General features: G+C 37.5%; 1 protein-coding gene across 2 annotated transcripts in view; it reads left to right on the top strand.

Annotated features, from left to right (window-relative positions):
* The first annotated feature begins 3,180 nt into the window (after positions 1 to 3,180).
* Positions 3,181 to 14,989, top strand: part of LOC111161299 (ring finger protein 128, E3 ubiquitin protein ligase) — a 100,571-nt gene continuing 88,762 nt past the window's right edge. For both annotated transcript variants that reach the window (XM_022524883.1, XM_022524882.1), the window contains exon 1: positions 3,181 to 3,897. In XM_022524883.1, coding sequence (XP_022380591.1) covers positions 3,492 to 3,897 — 406 coding nt within the window. In that variant the 5' untranslated portion in view covers positions 3,181 to 3,491. The remainder of the gene's footprint in view (positions 3,898 to 14,989) is intronic.

The following is a 14,989-nucleotide window of genomic DNA, read 5'->3' as shown; positions in this document are numbered from 1 at the left end:
TCAATTTTATTAAAGCTCAAGCTTTAACCAACACTTTGAATTTACCTTGGTTTTAGGTGCTATGATTTCAGCTACTTTCAATGAAGTTTCATCACAAATTGTGCTGAAAGGAAGGAAAAATTAAAAATTGATAGTTTTTAAGGGCACCTCGGTGGCTTAGTTGGTTAAGCATCCAATTCTTGATTTTGGCTCAGGTCTTGATCTCAGGGTCATGAGATCAAGCCCTGTGTTGGACTCCACACTCAGCGTAGAGTCTGAGATTCTCTTCTTCCTCTGCCCCTCCCACTCAGCCCCCCCCCAAATAAATAAAATCTTTTTAAAAATTGATAGTTTCTAAACAATTTTTATTTTCAGAGTCCTAGCATATCAGATCTGGAAAAGAACTTATGGATAAATAAACTCTAATCTAACCTCTTTTGTGGTGTAAATGAAGAAAAAGTCCCAGAGAGGTTTTTATTTTCCTGAGGATATAATAGTAGCTGTTGCAGAATCAGCACTTGTGCCAACTTTGGGTTTGCAATATATTTAAAAAATGTTCAGACTACACCTGAAGTACAAAGAAACACACAAATATAGATCATGCAATATGTAGATGTACACTATATAGATACAAATATAGATTGGAAGCTAAAGCACAATGAGGTTGAAATAAAATAACAACACCAAATCTGTCAAAACTACGATCCTGTACTATTTTCTTCATGTACAAGTTTATGCTTTCAAGTTCTTAAATTGTCAAGTGCATAAGAATTACCTGGAGAGCTCATTTAAAACGTGAATTCCTAGATATTTTCCTCAGATTCTGATTCAGGATGATTGGGGGTGGAACCCAGAAATCTCCACTTAAATAAAATTCCAAGTGAGTATAATGTAGGTGTTCCACAAACAAAACTTCAGGGGTACCTAAGTGGCTCAGTCAGGTAGGCATTTGCCTTCACCTCAGGTCATGATCTCAGTGTCCTGGGATCAAGCCCCGAAACAGACTCCCTGCTCTACAGGGAGTCTGCTTCTCCTTCTCCCTCTCCTTCTGCCCCTCCTTCCCACTTGTGCTCTCACTCTCTCTCGCATGCGTGCGCTCGTGCTCTCTCGCTCTCTCTCTCTCAAATATATAAAATCTTAAAAAAATAAAAACACTGAAAAAGGACTAGACCACTCACACCCCAGCAAATTACCTTAAGAGTTAACAGAAAAATTGCATTGGCAGGTGTTTATCTTTCTAGGACTAATTTTACTTAACTGCAAATTTTCAAAAGCCATCTAAGATTATGTTTATAAGTTACAACTCTCTCTCTGAAGGTCATAAAAGGAAAAACATAAATGCACCTTGTACAAGATATATGATGCTGGTTACCAAAGAAATTCATGCATTTCAACCTTCAGAACTATTTTAAGTAGTTTAGTAAAATCATTTTTAATATACCAGCACTGCCACAAAGTGTTACAGGGAAGTTGTCATTTTTAAGGCCTGTAATGACTTAACTTCCTCAAAAAATATAATCTGAAGATTTGAAACTATTAAGTTACAATGAACAAAACTTAACTTCTAATGAATTTAGCTAATTTCTCACTAATCTGTTTTTAAACTATTTCATGAGACATTTTTCCTTGAGCAGCAATTTAATACCTGGTAGGAAAAGGAAAAGTTAAATTTCTAGGACTTGACTAATTATTTGCATATTGCATGCTGAAGCTGCATTTATCAGAGATGTCTATCAACAATCAGCAAACTAATAGTTTTGGCCATAGTAACACTTCCCTTTTCAATATGACAGTTTTCTTTGTCCAGTGAAGACAGGCTTTCTTATGAGTTTGAACATCGAAATCATAGTCCTAATAGCAAAATGTTCAACTTTTTGTGTTTACTCTTAAGTAGACCGCAAGCTAATACACCTAGACCTTTAAACTTTCCAGTTCAATTCCATGAATAATTATTAACTGATTACTATGTGTAAGGTGCTTATAATAACAGGGGAGGGGATATACAGGTGAGTAATCGACAGCTATAATAGGATAGAAAGGTTAAATCTGTAGCGTGCCTCTGTTGGGATTTATTCATCAGTTTCTATTGCACATTTCCTGAACTCCTCCCTTCTGCTGAATAGAAGGGTTCATTCCTACCGCAGGGTCCACTCCAACGCTTTTATCTCAGATGCCTAAAGACAGACAAGAAGTAGGGGAAGAAATATCTTTCTGTTCATTCCTACTGCAGGGTCCACTCCAACGTTGTTATCTCAGATGCCTAAGGATAGACAAGAAGTAGGGGAAGAAATATATTTATTATCTCACTCAACAATGTCTCCCATTTTCCTATTTTCTGTTGTCCTGTTCCCCTGGCTCTAGGAGTCTCTCTGGTTCCAGACTACTTTCCTTGGATTTCAGACTACCATTGTGCCTGCCTTCCTTTTGACCTGGTGTCCTCAGCTTCTCTGACAGCCTGATGCCTGTTTGTCTCATTTGCTGACTTTTGGCCCAGACTCCTGCTATCTCTGTCTTGTCAATTTATCAACTTCTTCACCAGCCCTTGGCACATATTGCGATCTCCCTAGCCCAGCCACTTGGCCAGACCAGTTGACCCTTCAGCAATACATATCAGTTGCACTCCTGATTAAAAGCAGAGCTTACAATAAAGGAAGTGACGAAATAAATAAGTCTGTCTAGACATCTGAAAGCACCAGAATTAAAAATATTAAATATTCAAAATTAAACCTTGACCAATCTTTTGTTACAGTATAACACATGGGACATAAAAATTAATGGAATGCTGCAATTCAGGTATCAGGCAATCAACAAATATTTGAGCGCCTACCACGGGCAAGGCACTGTACTTAAAAGGATCCCTAGCCGCTGAAATATGTTGACTTTTCAACGAATAAACAAGGTGGCAGAAGATATTCCTTGGGGAGCCTGTTAAGAAAAATTCCACAAAGAAGTAAGAGGGGGAAGGGCTATAAAATCAATTCTACTTCTACCGTAGCAGTTAAACTTCTGGGTCTTAACTCCTGGCTGGACTGGTTGATAGCATATTTCAGCAGGGCTTGGAAAACCAGTTTGTTTTAGATAGTCTGAGAGAGGTGACTTTCAGCCTCGTCACGTGGGATTCCCAAGAGTCCAGTTCCTCATTCCGATCCACTCCATGTTTATGAATGTGCATTAGCTGGCACATTAAGAAAAAAATCTCAGTGCAGGAAGTCATCCAATCCTGATAAGTTGACATGTAGAATAAAGTTTATGGTGTTATTTATTGCTAACGTAGTCCTGGTTAAAGGTTACGTGTGTACAGTTGGAGGAGGGGCAGGCAAGGAAGAATGTAGTTAACTAAAGTGAAATAGAGCTGATGTATTCAGAGCTTATGTTGCTAGAGGTGAGATCAGTTACCTACTTGCAACTGAAATTTCAAACTTCTGCCTAGCGGGGACCTGAGTGGACAAATGGTGACTGATAGTTGGAAATACCAGCAGACATCTTAAGTTTTATGCTCAGATGAACGAGCAATGAACCAGGAGAATAAGTCCAGTTGTTTTCGGCTGCTTGTAATTTTTACCTTTTTATTTAAAATCACAGCGTCTTTTTCAATGAATGCCTATGTGACTGTGACTTATTACAATGAAACCAGCAACTACACTACGATAGAGAGGTGTGAATGTGGTGTTTATGGATTAGCCTCACCAGTGGCTAATGCTATGGGGGTGGTGGGCATCCCTAAGAACAATAACTACCAAGCTTGTGACTACAACACTGAGTTTACTAATACTAACAGTCCCTGGATTGCACTGATAGAAAGAGGTAATTGTACATTTTCGGAAAAAATTCAAGCAGCGGGCAGAAGAAACGCAGATGCTGTTGTGATTTACAATGTTCCGGACACTGGCAACCAGACAATACAGATGGCAAATTTCGGTAAGTAATGACCGAGTCCCAAAGAGGGTTTGTGTCTTTGTTTATCTTAAAATGGTATTTCCATCTAGAATTACTCTAGGATCTGGCAATGACATTGTAAAAAATGATTTAATTTTTTTTCTTTTTTGCCCAGCACTATTATCCCTTAATTAATATTTGTAATTAATTTGTTCCAAAGACAAAAGCAATTCATGAAGTGATCTCTATATCCCTTTCACAATTTTCTTAGTTGTATTAGTTTGCTCTCTGTTTATTGCATAACTGTTTTTGAAGAAAATGCACCTTACTTCTAAGCATTAAAGAAAACTTAAATATTTTAATTCCATTTTCAATTTGTGCTTTTCAGTTTGATTCATTTTCTTAGACAGAAGAAATTGTATGTTTTCAAGTATGCAGTAACTACAAAACTGATTATTATAAGTAAACAATAGCATATTGTAAGTACACAAAATGTTTAGAGAAATGGGAATCTGACTCTCTGCTTTGTGCGTATGAGATCTGAATGTTTGTGGGACTAATACATATAAAACTACTCTCTAAAAAGAGTACACTTTGGAAAAGGCATGGTAGAAATAAGATCACACCAAAATTTACATCAAAAGTAAAAGTTTCCCTTATAAATATTTCCTTAGGACTTCATAAGTAAGTATAACCATCTAATTTATTAACTTGCTACTGGAATTTACTTCCAAGAATTATTGTTTTATTTGTTCTGTAAAACAATGCCACTTTCCAAGTAAATGATACTTAAACTAGTAAAGAAGTAGATTTCTTACCCAAGTTTTCTATACTGTGGGTAAGAATGGGTATTTTTAGCCCCAAATAGCTAAAGAGGGAAATAAAAGGCAATAATTTCAAACAGGGTAAGAACTGGAAGAACACAATATCAGGATAATTGGTTATCACCACCAAACTTGAGCCCTGAGGAAATTAATGTAAATTCAACACATTTCAGAATTGTAAAAGAGAGTAAATCAAATTTGTGTTAAGAATAATAGCGATTGGAACATGCAGGTTATACACATGCAATATGGCAGTTTAGTACTAATGTAGGATAAACAAGCTGATTGTTTCCCTGGGTATCAAAACACCAGGTAAAGACGATCTTTCAGCAGCACCAAGTTATCATAAATGTACAGAACTTCACTTGCTACCCTGTGTAATATATTCTGGACACTCCCAGAACTTAGGCATTCACACTTTTTTTCTTTTGAACTTCAGAGGACTCCAGAAGCCTTCCATGCGTGTTCCTACATTTTTACAGGTGACTTTTACTTTTGTAGAAATAAAGAAAGACAGCTTTCTCATGAAAATCAGAAACTAAATCTGTTCTAAGGAACCTACTTCCCTAATGTTCCAACTTAGATTCTGAGTGCTCTAAGTTTCCTTTTGTATGGACAATTACCTTGTTCTCAACCCTGCTATTTTTTTTAAAGATTTTATTTATTTATTTGACAGAGAGAGATCACAAGTAGATAGAGAGGCAGGCAGAGAGAGAGAGAGAGGGAAGCAGGCTCCCTGCTGAGCAGAGAGCCCCGTGTGGGACTTGATCCCAGGACCCCAAGATCATGACCTGAGCCGAAGGCATTGGCTTAACCCACTGAGCCACCCAGGCGCCCCCGCTCCCCACTATTTTTTAAATATAAATAGTATCAATCTAAATTGTAATCCGGTTGCAAAACTTGCTTTGCAACGTGCAGTAGGGGCCAACATCCAGTGGAATGTGGGTACCCAGCCCCTGATTTTAAAAGATTTACCAAAGATCACTTACAGTAAATTTCACCAAAAGATATGTACACAGTCATCTGAATGTTTGACTCCGAGCAGAGTATTAAAAACAAGGCAGTTACATTTAGCATTCAATATGTACTTCCAGCATACTCAAGGGTACGTGATCAAAAATATTTTTTAAAACTACTGCATTGTCCCTCTTTTCAAATAAGCACATTGAAAAAGAGAGCATAATGATAGTATTTGTAATAGTTTATATTTGTTGCCATTTACTATATGTCAGACACTGTTGTAGGGCCTTTATTTTATTTCTTCATTTTTCCTATTACCACTTTATTTTTTTATTTAAGTTCAATTAGCCAAAATATAGTTTCAGAGGTAGAGTTCAGTAATTCATCAGTTGCGTATAACACCCAGTGGTCATCACATCACATGCCCTCCATAATGCCCATCAGCCAGTTACCACGTCCCCCAACCCACCTTCCCTCCAGCAACCCTCAATTGTTCTCTAGAGTTAAGAGTCTCTCATGGTTTGTCTTCCTGTCTGATTACTGGTCTTTAACATTGAATGTCCTCAACCCCAAAGAATTAAAATTGTAAGTTTAGTATTTTGCAGTTATAAGACCTGTCAAATGGTGTGTTATTGGAGTTCTCCCTTCCCAGAAATTTACCTTACATAGAAATTATTAGATGATGCAGTTGACAGTAAAGCAAGTGTGGATACAAAAACTCTATGATCAACTTCTAGGCCATTACAGATTGACTCATTATTTTGTAACATAAGCCAAAAGGGTATGAGGTTTTGCTATCTTTTCACTAGTGTTCTTTTTTTTTAACCTTTATGTTATTCTTTTTTTAAATTCTTTAACTGTTATGTTCAATTAGCCAGCATATAGTAGTACATCATTAGTTTTTTTTAAAGATTTTATTTATTTATTTATTTGACAGACAGAAATCACAAGTAGGCAGAGAGGCAGGCAGAGAGAGAGGAGGAAGCAGGCTCCCCGCCGAGCAGAGAGCCCGATTCAGGGCTTGATTCCAGGACCCTGGGATCAAGACCTGGGCCGAAGGCAGAGGCTTTAACGCACTGAGCCAACCAGGTGCCCCCATCATTAGTTTTTGATGTAGTGTTCAATGATTGTTTAAGCACGGGGGTGGGGGGTGGGTAACAACTCCTCTTCCTCCTCCAAAAGCTCATGGCTTCATCTCCATCACCTCATCTTTTATCACCCCTAAAAACCACCTTTTCAGAAAATCACTTTGGCCCCCTCAGGGCTGTAGCACCCTTGCCTTCTGGCCCTGCTCCACCTACCTCTCCATTCCTTCGATCCCATTTTTCCATGCTAGGCCTTGGGAGAATTTCCACAATGTGGTGCCTCTTTGCTTACTGACGTCGATGCCCTCCAACCACAGATCATTAGGAACAGACCTGTAGTTGAAAAAGGTGGGTTTATTATTTGCTGCAGCAAAGGGAGAATGCACACCATAGGAAACCATGGGGCATCTCAATGACAGGGTGGTAGAAGGGACTTAAGAGGATTTAGACTTGCTTTAGATGATCTGCAAGAGGGTTTAGGGAAGCGGGCCATTTACCAACCACCCCAGTTTGCCTGAGACTGAAGGATTTCCTGGAACGTGAGACATTCAGTGCTTAAACCAGGAAATTCCTGAGGAAACCAGGCTGAGTTAACTACACTAGCTGGTTTTGTTCTACGTTTAAAGGCTATCAGAAAGTGGGGGAAATTCCGTGATTGGATTCCTAAATCAATCTTATCTCTAAGTGGGGAAGACTGACCTAAAGCTAGAGCAGTAGTTGGTAAAGAAGCAACAGTCACTCATATTAGCCAGGATGGGAGATGTTTGGTCATTTTTGGTGGGTGGGACACTGTTCATATTTTGACAATGTTCAGACATGACTGTGGAGTAGTCTTATTTTTGTCTGGATCTATCATGTTTGCAGAGCAACCTTCCCTAATGTTGATGTTCTTTGAGACTATTTATGTTCAACAAGAAAACACCAAGGCCCAGTTAATAGTGGCAGGCTGGATCCCAGATGTCAGGGGCTGCTTGTCTCTTTGTCAAGTTACTGTGGTGCAAATATATTCTCTTCCCACCGCCCACCACCACCACCATTTTATATTTCTGGGCCTCCTCATCCCCTCTAGGCTGCTTTTGAAGTCCCCAACAAACATAAAGAATGCCTATGCACTCCTTGCTTCTCCTAGTTTCATGATGTGGGTACAGAGTTTCCTTACTCCTGGGCCCAGTCTATTTATAGCCTCCCTAGTAGCAGTCTTTTTTTTCTGAAGGGGTAACTTCAGTCTGAGAAGAGTTTCCACTGAGGAGGAATAATGGGTAGCCTAATGCTTGGAGGTGAATCTTTAATTGAATATTGTCCAATTTGCAGTCTGTTTTGATTTCGTCCTTTGATGGTGTTGGAAACAGGAGGACATGCTTATGGTATCCTTAAGTAATGACATAAGGTCTCAACAACCCTTTCCAAATGTTCCAGACATCCATCTCGTTCTGTTCCAGACATACAAGAAAAATCAAGAGGCCCATTATTTTTTTAAAAGATTTTATTTATTTATTTGACAGACAGAGATCACAAGTAGGCAGAGAGGCAGGCAGAGAGAGAGGAAGGGAAGCAGGCTCCCCGCTGAGCAGAGAGTCCAATGCGGGCTCGATCCCAGGACCCTGAGATCATGACCTGAGCCAAAGGCAAAGGCTTCAACTCACTGAGCCACCCAGGTGCCCCGAGGCCCATTATTAAAGTGTAAAATTTGGAGCCTGTTAAGCACCCACTGGATAAGCAAACAGGTCCTGAAAGAGAACTATGCTGTTAATAGATAAATTGCCTTAAGAAATGCTTAAGCTTAAAAAAAAAAGAAAGAAAGAAATGCTTAAGTTTGAGTGCAGTTTATTTCAGCCACGTCAATAATCTGGATGGGATAAAATGGTTCTTACATTTTTATAATTTCCACTATGTTGAATGAAGGGGATTTCAGGGTAAGGTTTGAAGCATTTCAGAATCCCCCAAACTCATCAACTCCAGAGCAAGTAAGTTCAGGGAAAGAAAGGGCTTAATCAGAGCAGCAAAGGCAAATGCTAAATGTTTTGGGGAAATGTCTTCCAGAAATGAAAGAGGAAATAAAAACATAGTATATAAATGGAGAAAATAATTAAAAACTTCATGAAGGTTAGACTCAGATATACACACCAAGAACTTAATTCAAGAAAAGTAATCAGTTCCACTTCAAAGGAATCTCAAATCTCTCTACCTGTATCCATCTCCAAGACTTTATCCTCAGGCCATAGGCAATAACTTCCTAACTGATCTTGCTTCTCTTGTCCACTTCCGAGCCTATCCCCACACAGAAGCCAAAATGAAATGCCTTTTGAGAAAAGATAAATCACACCCTGTCTAAAGTCTTTTAGTTCCCATGGCACTTAGAGTAAATTCAAACTCCTTCCAATATCCTTACCTAGTCATGAATCACCTGGTTTCTGCCTACCATTCTGACCTCATCTCCTCTAACCTCCCTGACTCCCCACCTCCACTGCCCCTCCCACCCTTACCACTCACTCAACTCTAGCTACACTGGCTTCCTTTCAGTCCCTCCATTCCATTAAACTCTTCCCTGCTCTTGAGCCTGAAAGTACTTGATACCTTCCTCTTCTTCACCCTTGCATCTTATTAAACATAAAGCCCTGTTGCTTTGACCTCCAAGCATTACTTTTTTTAAGTTTTTATTTAAATTCCATTTAGTTAACATACAGTGGAATATTAGTTTCAGGTGTACAATAAAGTGATTCAGCAATTCCGTACATGGCCCAGTGCTCATCACAAGTGCACTCCTTAATCCCAATCTCCTATTTCACCCATTCCCCACACCCCCACCTCCAGTAATCATCAGTTTGTTCTCTATAGTTAAGAGTCTGTTTCTTGGTTTCTCTCTCACTCTCTCTCTCTTTTTCTTGGCTCGTTTATTTTGTTTCTTAAATTCCGCATATGAGTGAAATCATATGGTATTTGTCTTTGTCTGACTTATTTTGCTTACCATTATACTCTAGCTCCATTCATGTCATTGCAAATGGCAAGATTTCATTCTGTTCATGGCCAAATAATATTCCATTGTATATACATGTATGTATATATATCATAACTTCTTTGTCCATTCTTCTATCAAAGCACACTTGGGCTTTTTCTCTAATTTGGCTATTGTAAATATCACTGCTAAAAACATCAGGATGCCTGTATCCCTCTGAATTAGTGTTCTTGTATTCTTTGGGGGAAATTCCCAGTACTGCAGTTGCTGGATCATATCGTAGCTCTATTTTTAACTTCTGAGAAATCTCCATACTGTTTTCCACAGTGGTTATACCAGTTTGCTTTCCCACTAACAGTGCCTGAGGGTTCTTCTTCTCCACATCCTCGCCAACATTTGTTGTTTCTTATGTTGTTGATTTTAGCCAGTCTGACATGTGCGAGGTGTTATCTCATTTAGTTTCGATTTGCATTTCCCTAATGATAAGTGGTGATCAGCCTCTTTTCATGCACCTGTTGGCCATCTGATGTCTTCTTGGAGAAATGTCTGTTCATGTCCTCTGCCCATTTCTTAACTGGATTATTTGGGTTTTGGGTGTTGAGTTGTATAAGTGATTTATAAATTTTGGTAATAACCCTTTAATCACATTAGTCATTTGTAAATATCTTCTCCCATTCAGTAGGTTGCCTTTTAGTTTAGTTGATTGTTTCCCTCATTGTGCAGAAGTTTTTTACTTTGAAGCAGTCCCAGTAGCTTATTTTTGCTTTTATTTCCCTTGCCTCAAGAGACATATCTAGTTAAAAAAAATTGCTACAGCAGTTGTCAGAGAAGTTACTGCCTGTGTTCTCATCTGGAATTTTTATAATTTCAGGTCTCACATTTAGGTCTGTAATACATTATGAATTTATTTTTCTGTATGGTGTAAGAAAGTGGTACAGTTTCATTGTTTTGCATGTGGCTGTCCAGTTTTCCCAACACCATTTGTTGAAGAGACTTTTTTCCCATTGGATATTCTTTCCTACTTTTGTCAAATATCAGTTGAGCATATAGTTGTTGGTTCATTTCTGGGTTTTCTATTCTGTTCAATTGATCTCTATGTCTATTTTTATGCCAGTACAATTCTGTTTTGATTACTACAGCTCTTAACAGAACTTGAAGTCCAGAGTTGTGATGCCTCCAGCTTTCCCTTTCTTTTTTCAAGCTTGCTTTGGCTATTCAGTGTTTTTCATGGTTTCATACAAATTCTAGGATTGTTTGTTCTAGTTCTGTGAAAAATGCTGTTGGTATTTTGATAAAGATTGCATAAAATCTGTAGATTGCTTTGGGTAGTACAGACATTTTAGCAATATTTGTTCTTCCAATCCATTTCTTTGTGTTCTTCCCATTTGTTTGTGTCGTCTTCAATTTCTTGCATCCGTGTTTTAAAGTTTTCAGAATACAGATCTTTTACCTCTTTGGGTAGGTTTATTCCTAGGAATCTTATTATTTTGCATATAATTGTAAATGAGACTGAGTCCTTGATTTTTCTTTCTGCTGCTTCATTATTGGTGTAGAGAAATGGAACAGATTTCTGTATGTTGATTTTGTAACTTTACTGAATTTGTGTATCAGTTCAAGCAAGAGTCTTTCAGGTATTCTACATATAATATTATGTCATCTGCAAATAGTGAAAGTTTGACTTCTTCCTTACTGACCCAGATGTCTTTTATTTGTTTTTGTTGTCTGATTGCTGTGGCTAGGACTTCCAGTACTATGTTGAATACAAGTAGTGAGAGTGGACATCTTGTCTTGCTCCTGACCTTAGGGGAAAAGTTCTGTTTTTCCCACTAAGGATGAGGTTAGCTGTGGGTTTTTCATATGGTCTTTATTATGTTTAGGTATGTTTCCTCTAAAACTACTTTTCTGGGGTGCCTGGATAGCTCAATTGGTTGAGTGTCTGACTCTTGGTTTTGGCTCAGATGGTGAGTTCATGGTCATGGGAATCGAGCCCCTCGTGAGGCTCTCTGCTGAGCAGGGAGTCTGCTTAAGGATTCTCTCCCTCTGCCCTTCCTCCAACTCGTGTTCTCGTGTGTGCACACATGCACTCTCTCCCTCCCTAAAACACACAAATAAATATTTAATAGAAAATAATAAAAAATAAATCTACTGTGTTGAGGGTTTTTATCATATATGGATATTATACCTTGTCAAATGCTATTTCTGTGTCTATTGAAATGATCAGCTCATTCGTATCCTTTTTCTTACTGATGTGATGTATCACATCAATTGATTTGCAAATATTGAACCACCCTTGCATTGCAGGAATAAATCCCACTTGATCATGGCGAATGATTTTTTTTTTTTTGTATATATGGACCATATCTTCTTTTTTTGCTTGTTTGTTTTTTATTTTATTTTAGTTTTTAAGTGTTCCAAGATTGTTTATGCACCACACCCAGTGCTCCATGCAATATGTGCTCTCCTTAATACCCACCACCAGGCTCACCCATCCCCCAATCCCCCTCCCTTCCAAAAGCCCCAGTTTGTTTCTCAGAGTCCACAGTCTCTCATGGTTCGTCTCCGCCGATTTCCCCCAATTCACTTTTCCTTTCCTTCTCCTGATGTCCTCCATGTTATTCCTTATGCTCCACAAGTAAGTGAAACCATATGATAATTGACTTTCTCTGCTTGACTTATTCCACTCAGCATAATCTCCTCCAGTCCTGTCCATGTTGCTACAAAAGTTGGGTATTCATCCTTTCTGATGGAGGTGTACTGTGAATGATATATTTTTTAAAGATTTTATTTATTTGAGAGAGAGAGTGAGAGAGAGTGTGAGAAGGGAGAAGCAGATTCCCCATGGAGCTGGGAGCCAGATGCAGGACTTGATCCTGGGATTCCAGGATCATGACCCGAGCCAGAGGCAGTCGCTTAACCAACTGAGCCACCCAGGTGCCCGTGAATAATACTTTTAATGTATTGCTGAATTCAGTTTGCTATCATTTGGTTGAGAATTATTGCATCTATGCTCATCAGGGATATTCGCCTGCAGTTCTCTTGTTCAGTCCTGTCTTTATCTGGCTTTGTGATCAGGGCAATGCTGGCTTCATAGAATGAATTTGGAACTTTTCTTTCCTTTTCTGTTTTTTGGAATAGTTTAAGAAGAATGGGAATTAGTTTTTCTTTAAATGTTTTATAGAATTTGCCTGCGAAGCCATCTGGTCCTGGACTTTTGTTTGTTGGGAGTTTTTTTTATTATTATTACTGATTCAATTTCTTTGCCAGTTATCAATCTGTTCAAGTTTTCTATTTCTTCCTGTTTCAGTTTTGGTAGTATATGTTCCTAGGAATTGTCCAATTTGTTAACATATAGTTTTTCATAATATTCTCTTAATATTGTTTATATTTCTGTGGTGTTGGTCGTCATTTTTCCTCTCTTATTTGTAATTTTATTTATTTGTAATTTTATTTATTTATTTGAGTACTTTCTCTTTTTTCTTGGTAAGTCAATTTTATTGATTTTTTGATTTATTGATTTATTGATTTTTTTCCAAGAACCAGCTCCTGGTTTCACTGGTTTCTTTTTTTTTTTCTTTTTTTAGTTTCTATATCATTTATTTCTGCTCTAATCTTTATTCTAATATTTATTCTATTCTTCTGCTGATTTTAAGTTTTGTTTATTGTTCCTCTTCTAGCTCTTTAGGTGCAAGGTTAGGTTGTTTATTTGAGATATTTCTTGCTTCTTAAGGTAGGCCTGTATTGCTATAAACTTCCCTCTTAGAATGGCTTTTGCTTTATCCCAGAGGTTTTGGACAGTTGTGTTTTGATCTTCATTTGTTTCCATGTATTTTTTTTTTTTACTTCTTCTTTGAGTTCCTGGTTCACCCATTCACTATTTAGTAGCATTTATTTAACTTCCATGTATTTGTGTTCTTTCCAGATTTTTTCTTGTGGTTGACTTCTAGTTTCATAGCACTGTGGCCATAAAAGATGCACAGCATGACTTCGATCTTCTTGAATTTGTTGAGGCTTGTTTTGTGGCCTAATATGTGATCAAAATGTTTCTTATTCTGGGCAGTCTCCCTCAACACAGTATTTCCCATCAAACCATGCTGCTCATTTCTGTTTAAATGTCTTATGATGTGTAGTTATTTTGGTATTTGTTTGTTATCTGCTTCTCCCACTTGATTGTAAGTTCCAGGAGGGCAGAAACCATGTTTGTCATGCTTGCCATTGTATCCATTGTACTGAGCATAACTTGTGGTCTTCACTAGTCGTTGAATGAATCAAAGTTTAAGAAACAAGAAAGCAATTTCCTCTTATATATGAAAATATGGGCAAATTTAAGTGAATTGATTAGGTGAATTCAACAAACCATTGCATTTTATAATTGTTTTTATTTTTACCTACCTAAGTAGTACTTTCTCCTTAAAAAAAAAAAAACCACTAGAGATTAAAGTCTCCCTTGATTTTCACCCCCAATCTCGGTTCTCTCCCAAGAAATAACCATTGCTATTCATCCAGTAGGTAACCTTTTCAAATTTTTTTCCATCAATTTTCATATATATATATATATATATATTCTATATATATGAAATATGTATTTCAAATATATATTTCAGAAAATACAGTCAACTTGTGTTTTAATTTTAAGATTGATAAAGTTATTCTGCATCTTGTTTTTGTTACTCAACTGTAGGACTTGGGGCTATTTTCATGTTAATACATTTACATTTAGATCTAGTTAATTCATTTAACTACTGCAAAATATTCCATAGTGTGTACATGCACATAATTTTCTTAACCACTCTCCTGTTAATGAACATTTGGGTTATTTTCAACTCTGCTCTTTTACTTCAATGAACATAATTATTGCTGATACCTAAGGAAGCTATTGACATTGAACTTGCATCATTACTGAGGTACATCTTGCCTCTGACCACCTTGTTGAGCTCCCATTAATTTTAATAGTTAGACCATTGATTCTCTTGAATTTTCAAGATAAATGAAAATTTTCTCCGTAAAGTTTTGCCCTGTCTTTTATATTAATTGTGTCTCTTAATTCTTCCCAGTGGTCTTATTCCATTGTCTAGCACTCTAGTAGTGATAATAGTGTACATCCTTGACTTGATCCTGATTTTACTAAAAAAATGGTCCTGCTGTTCCACTATTAAGTGTGTTGTTTGGTAGAAGTTTCTGGGAGATGCCTCTTATCAAGTTTCAGGACTTCAGCAATGCTTCTGAGTCTTGTTATTCTTATTGTCAAGCTAGGATATAAATACATAGGTATATTGATACATATATGTATAGATCAATATAGATATAGATCAGAT

This window comes from Enhydra lutris, unplaced genomic scaffold (assembly GCF_002288905.1).
Source record: "Enhydra lutris kenyoni isolate GAN:26980312 unplaced genomic scaffold, ASM228890v2 scaffoldscaffold83, whole genome shotgun sequence".
Classification (NCBI taxonomy): Eukaryota; Metazoa; Chordata; class Mammalia; order Carnivora; family Mustelidae; genus Enhydra; species Enhydra lutris.
This window is presented reverse-complemented; position numbering and strand designations above follow the sequence as displayed.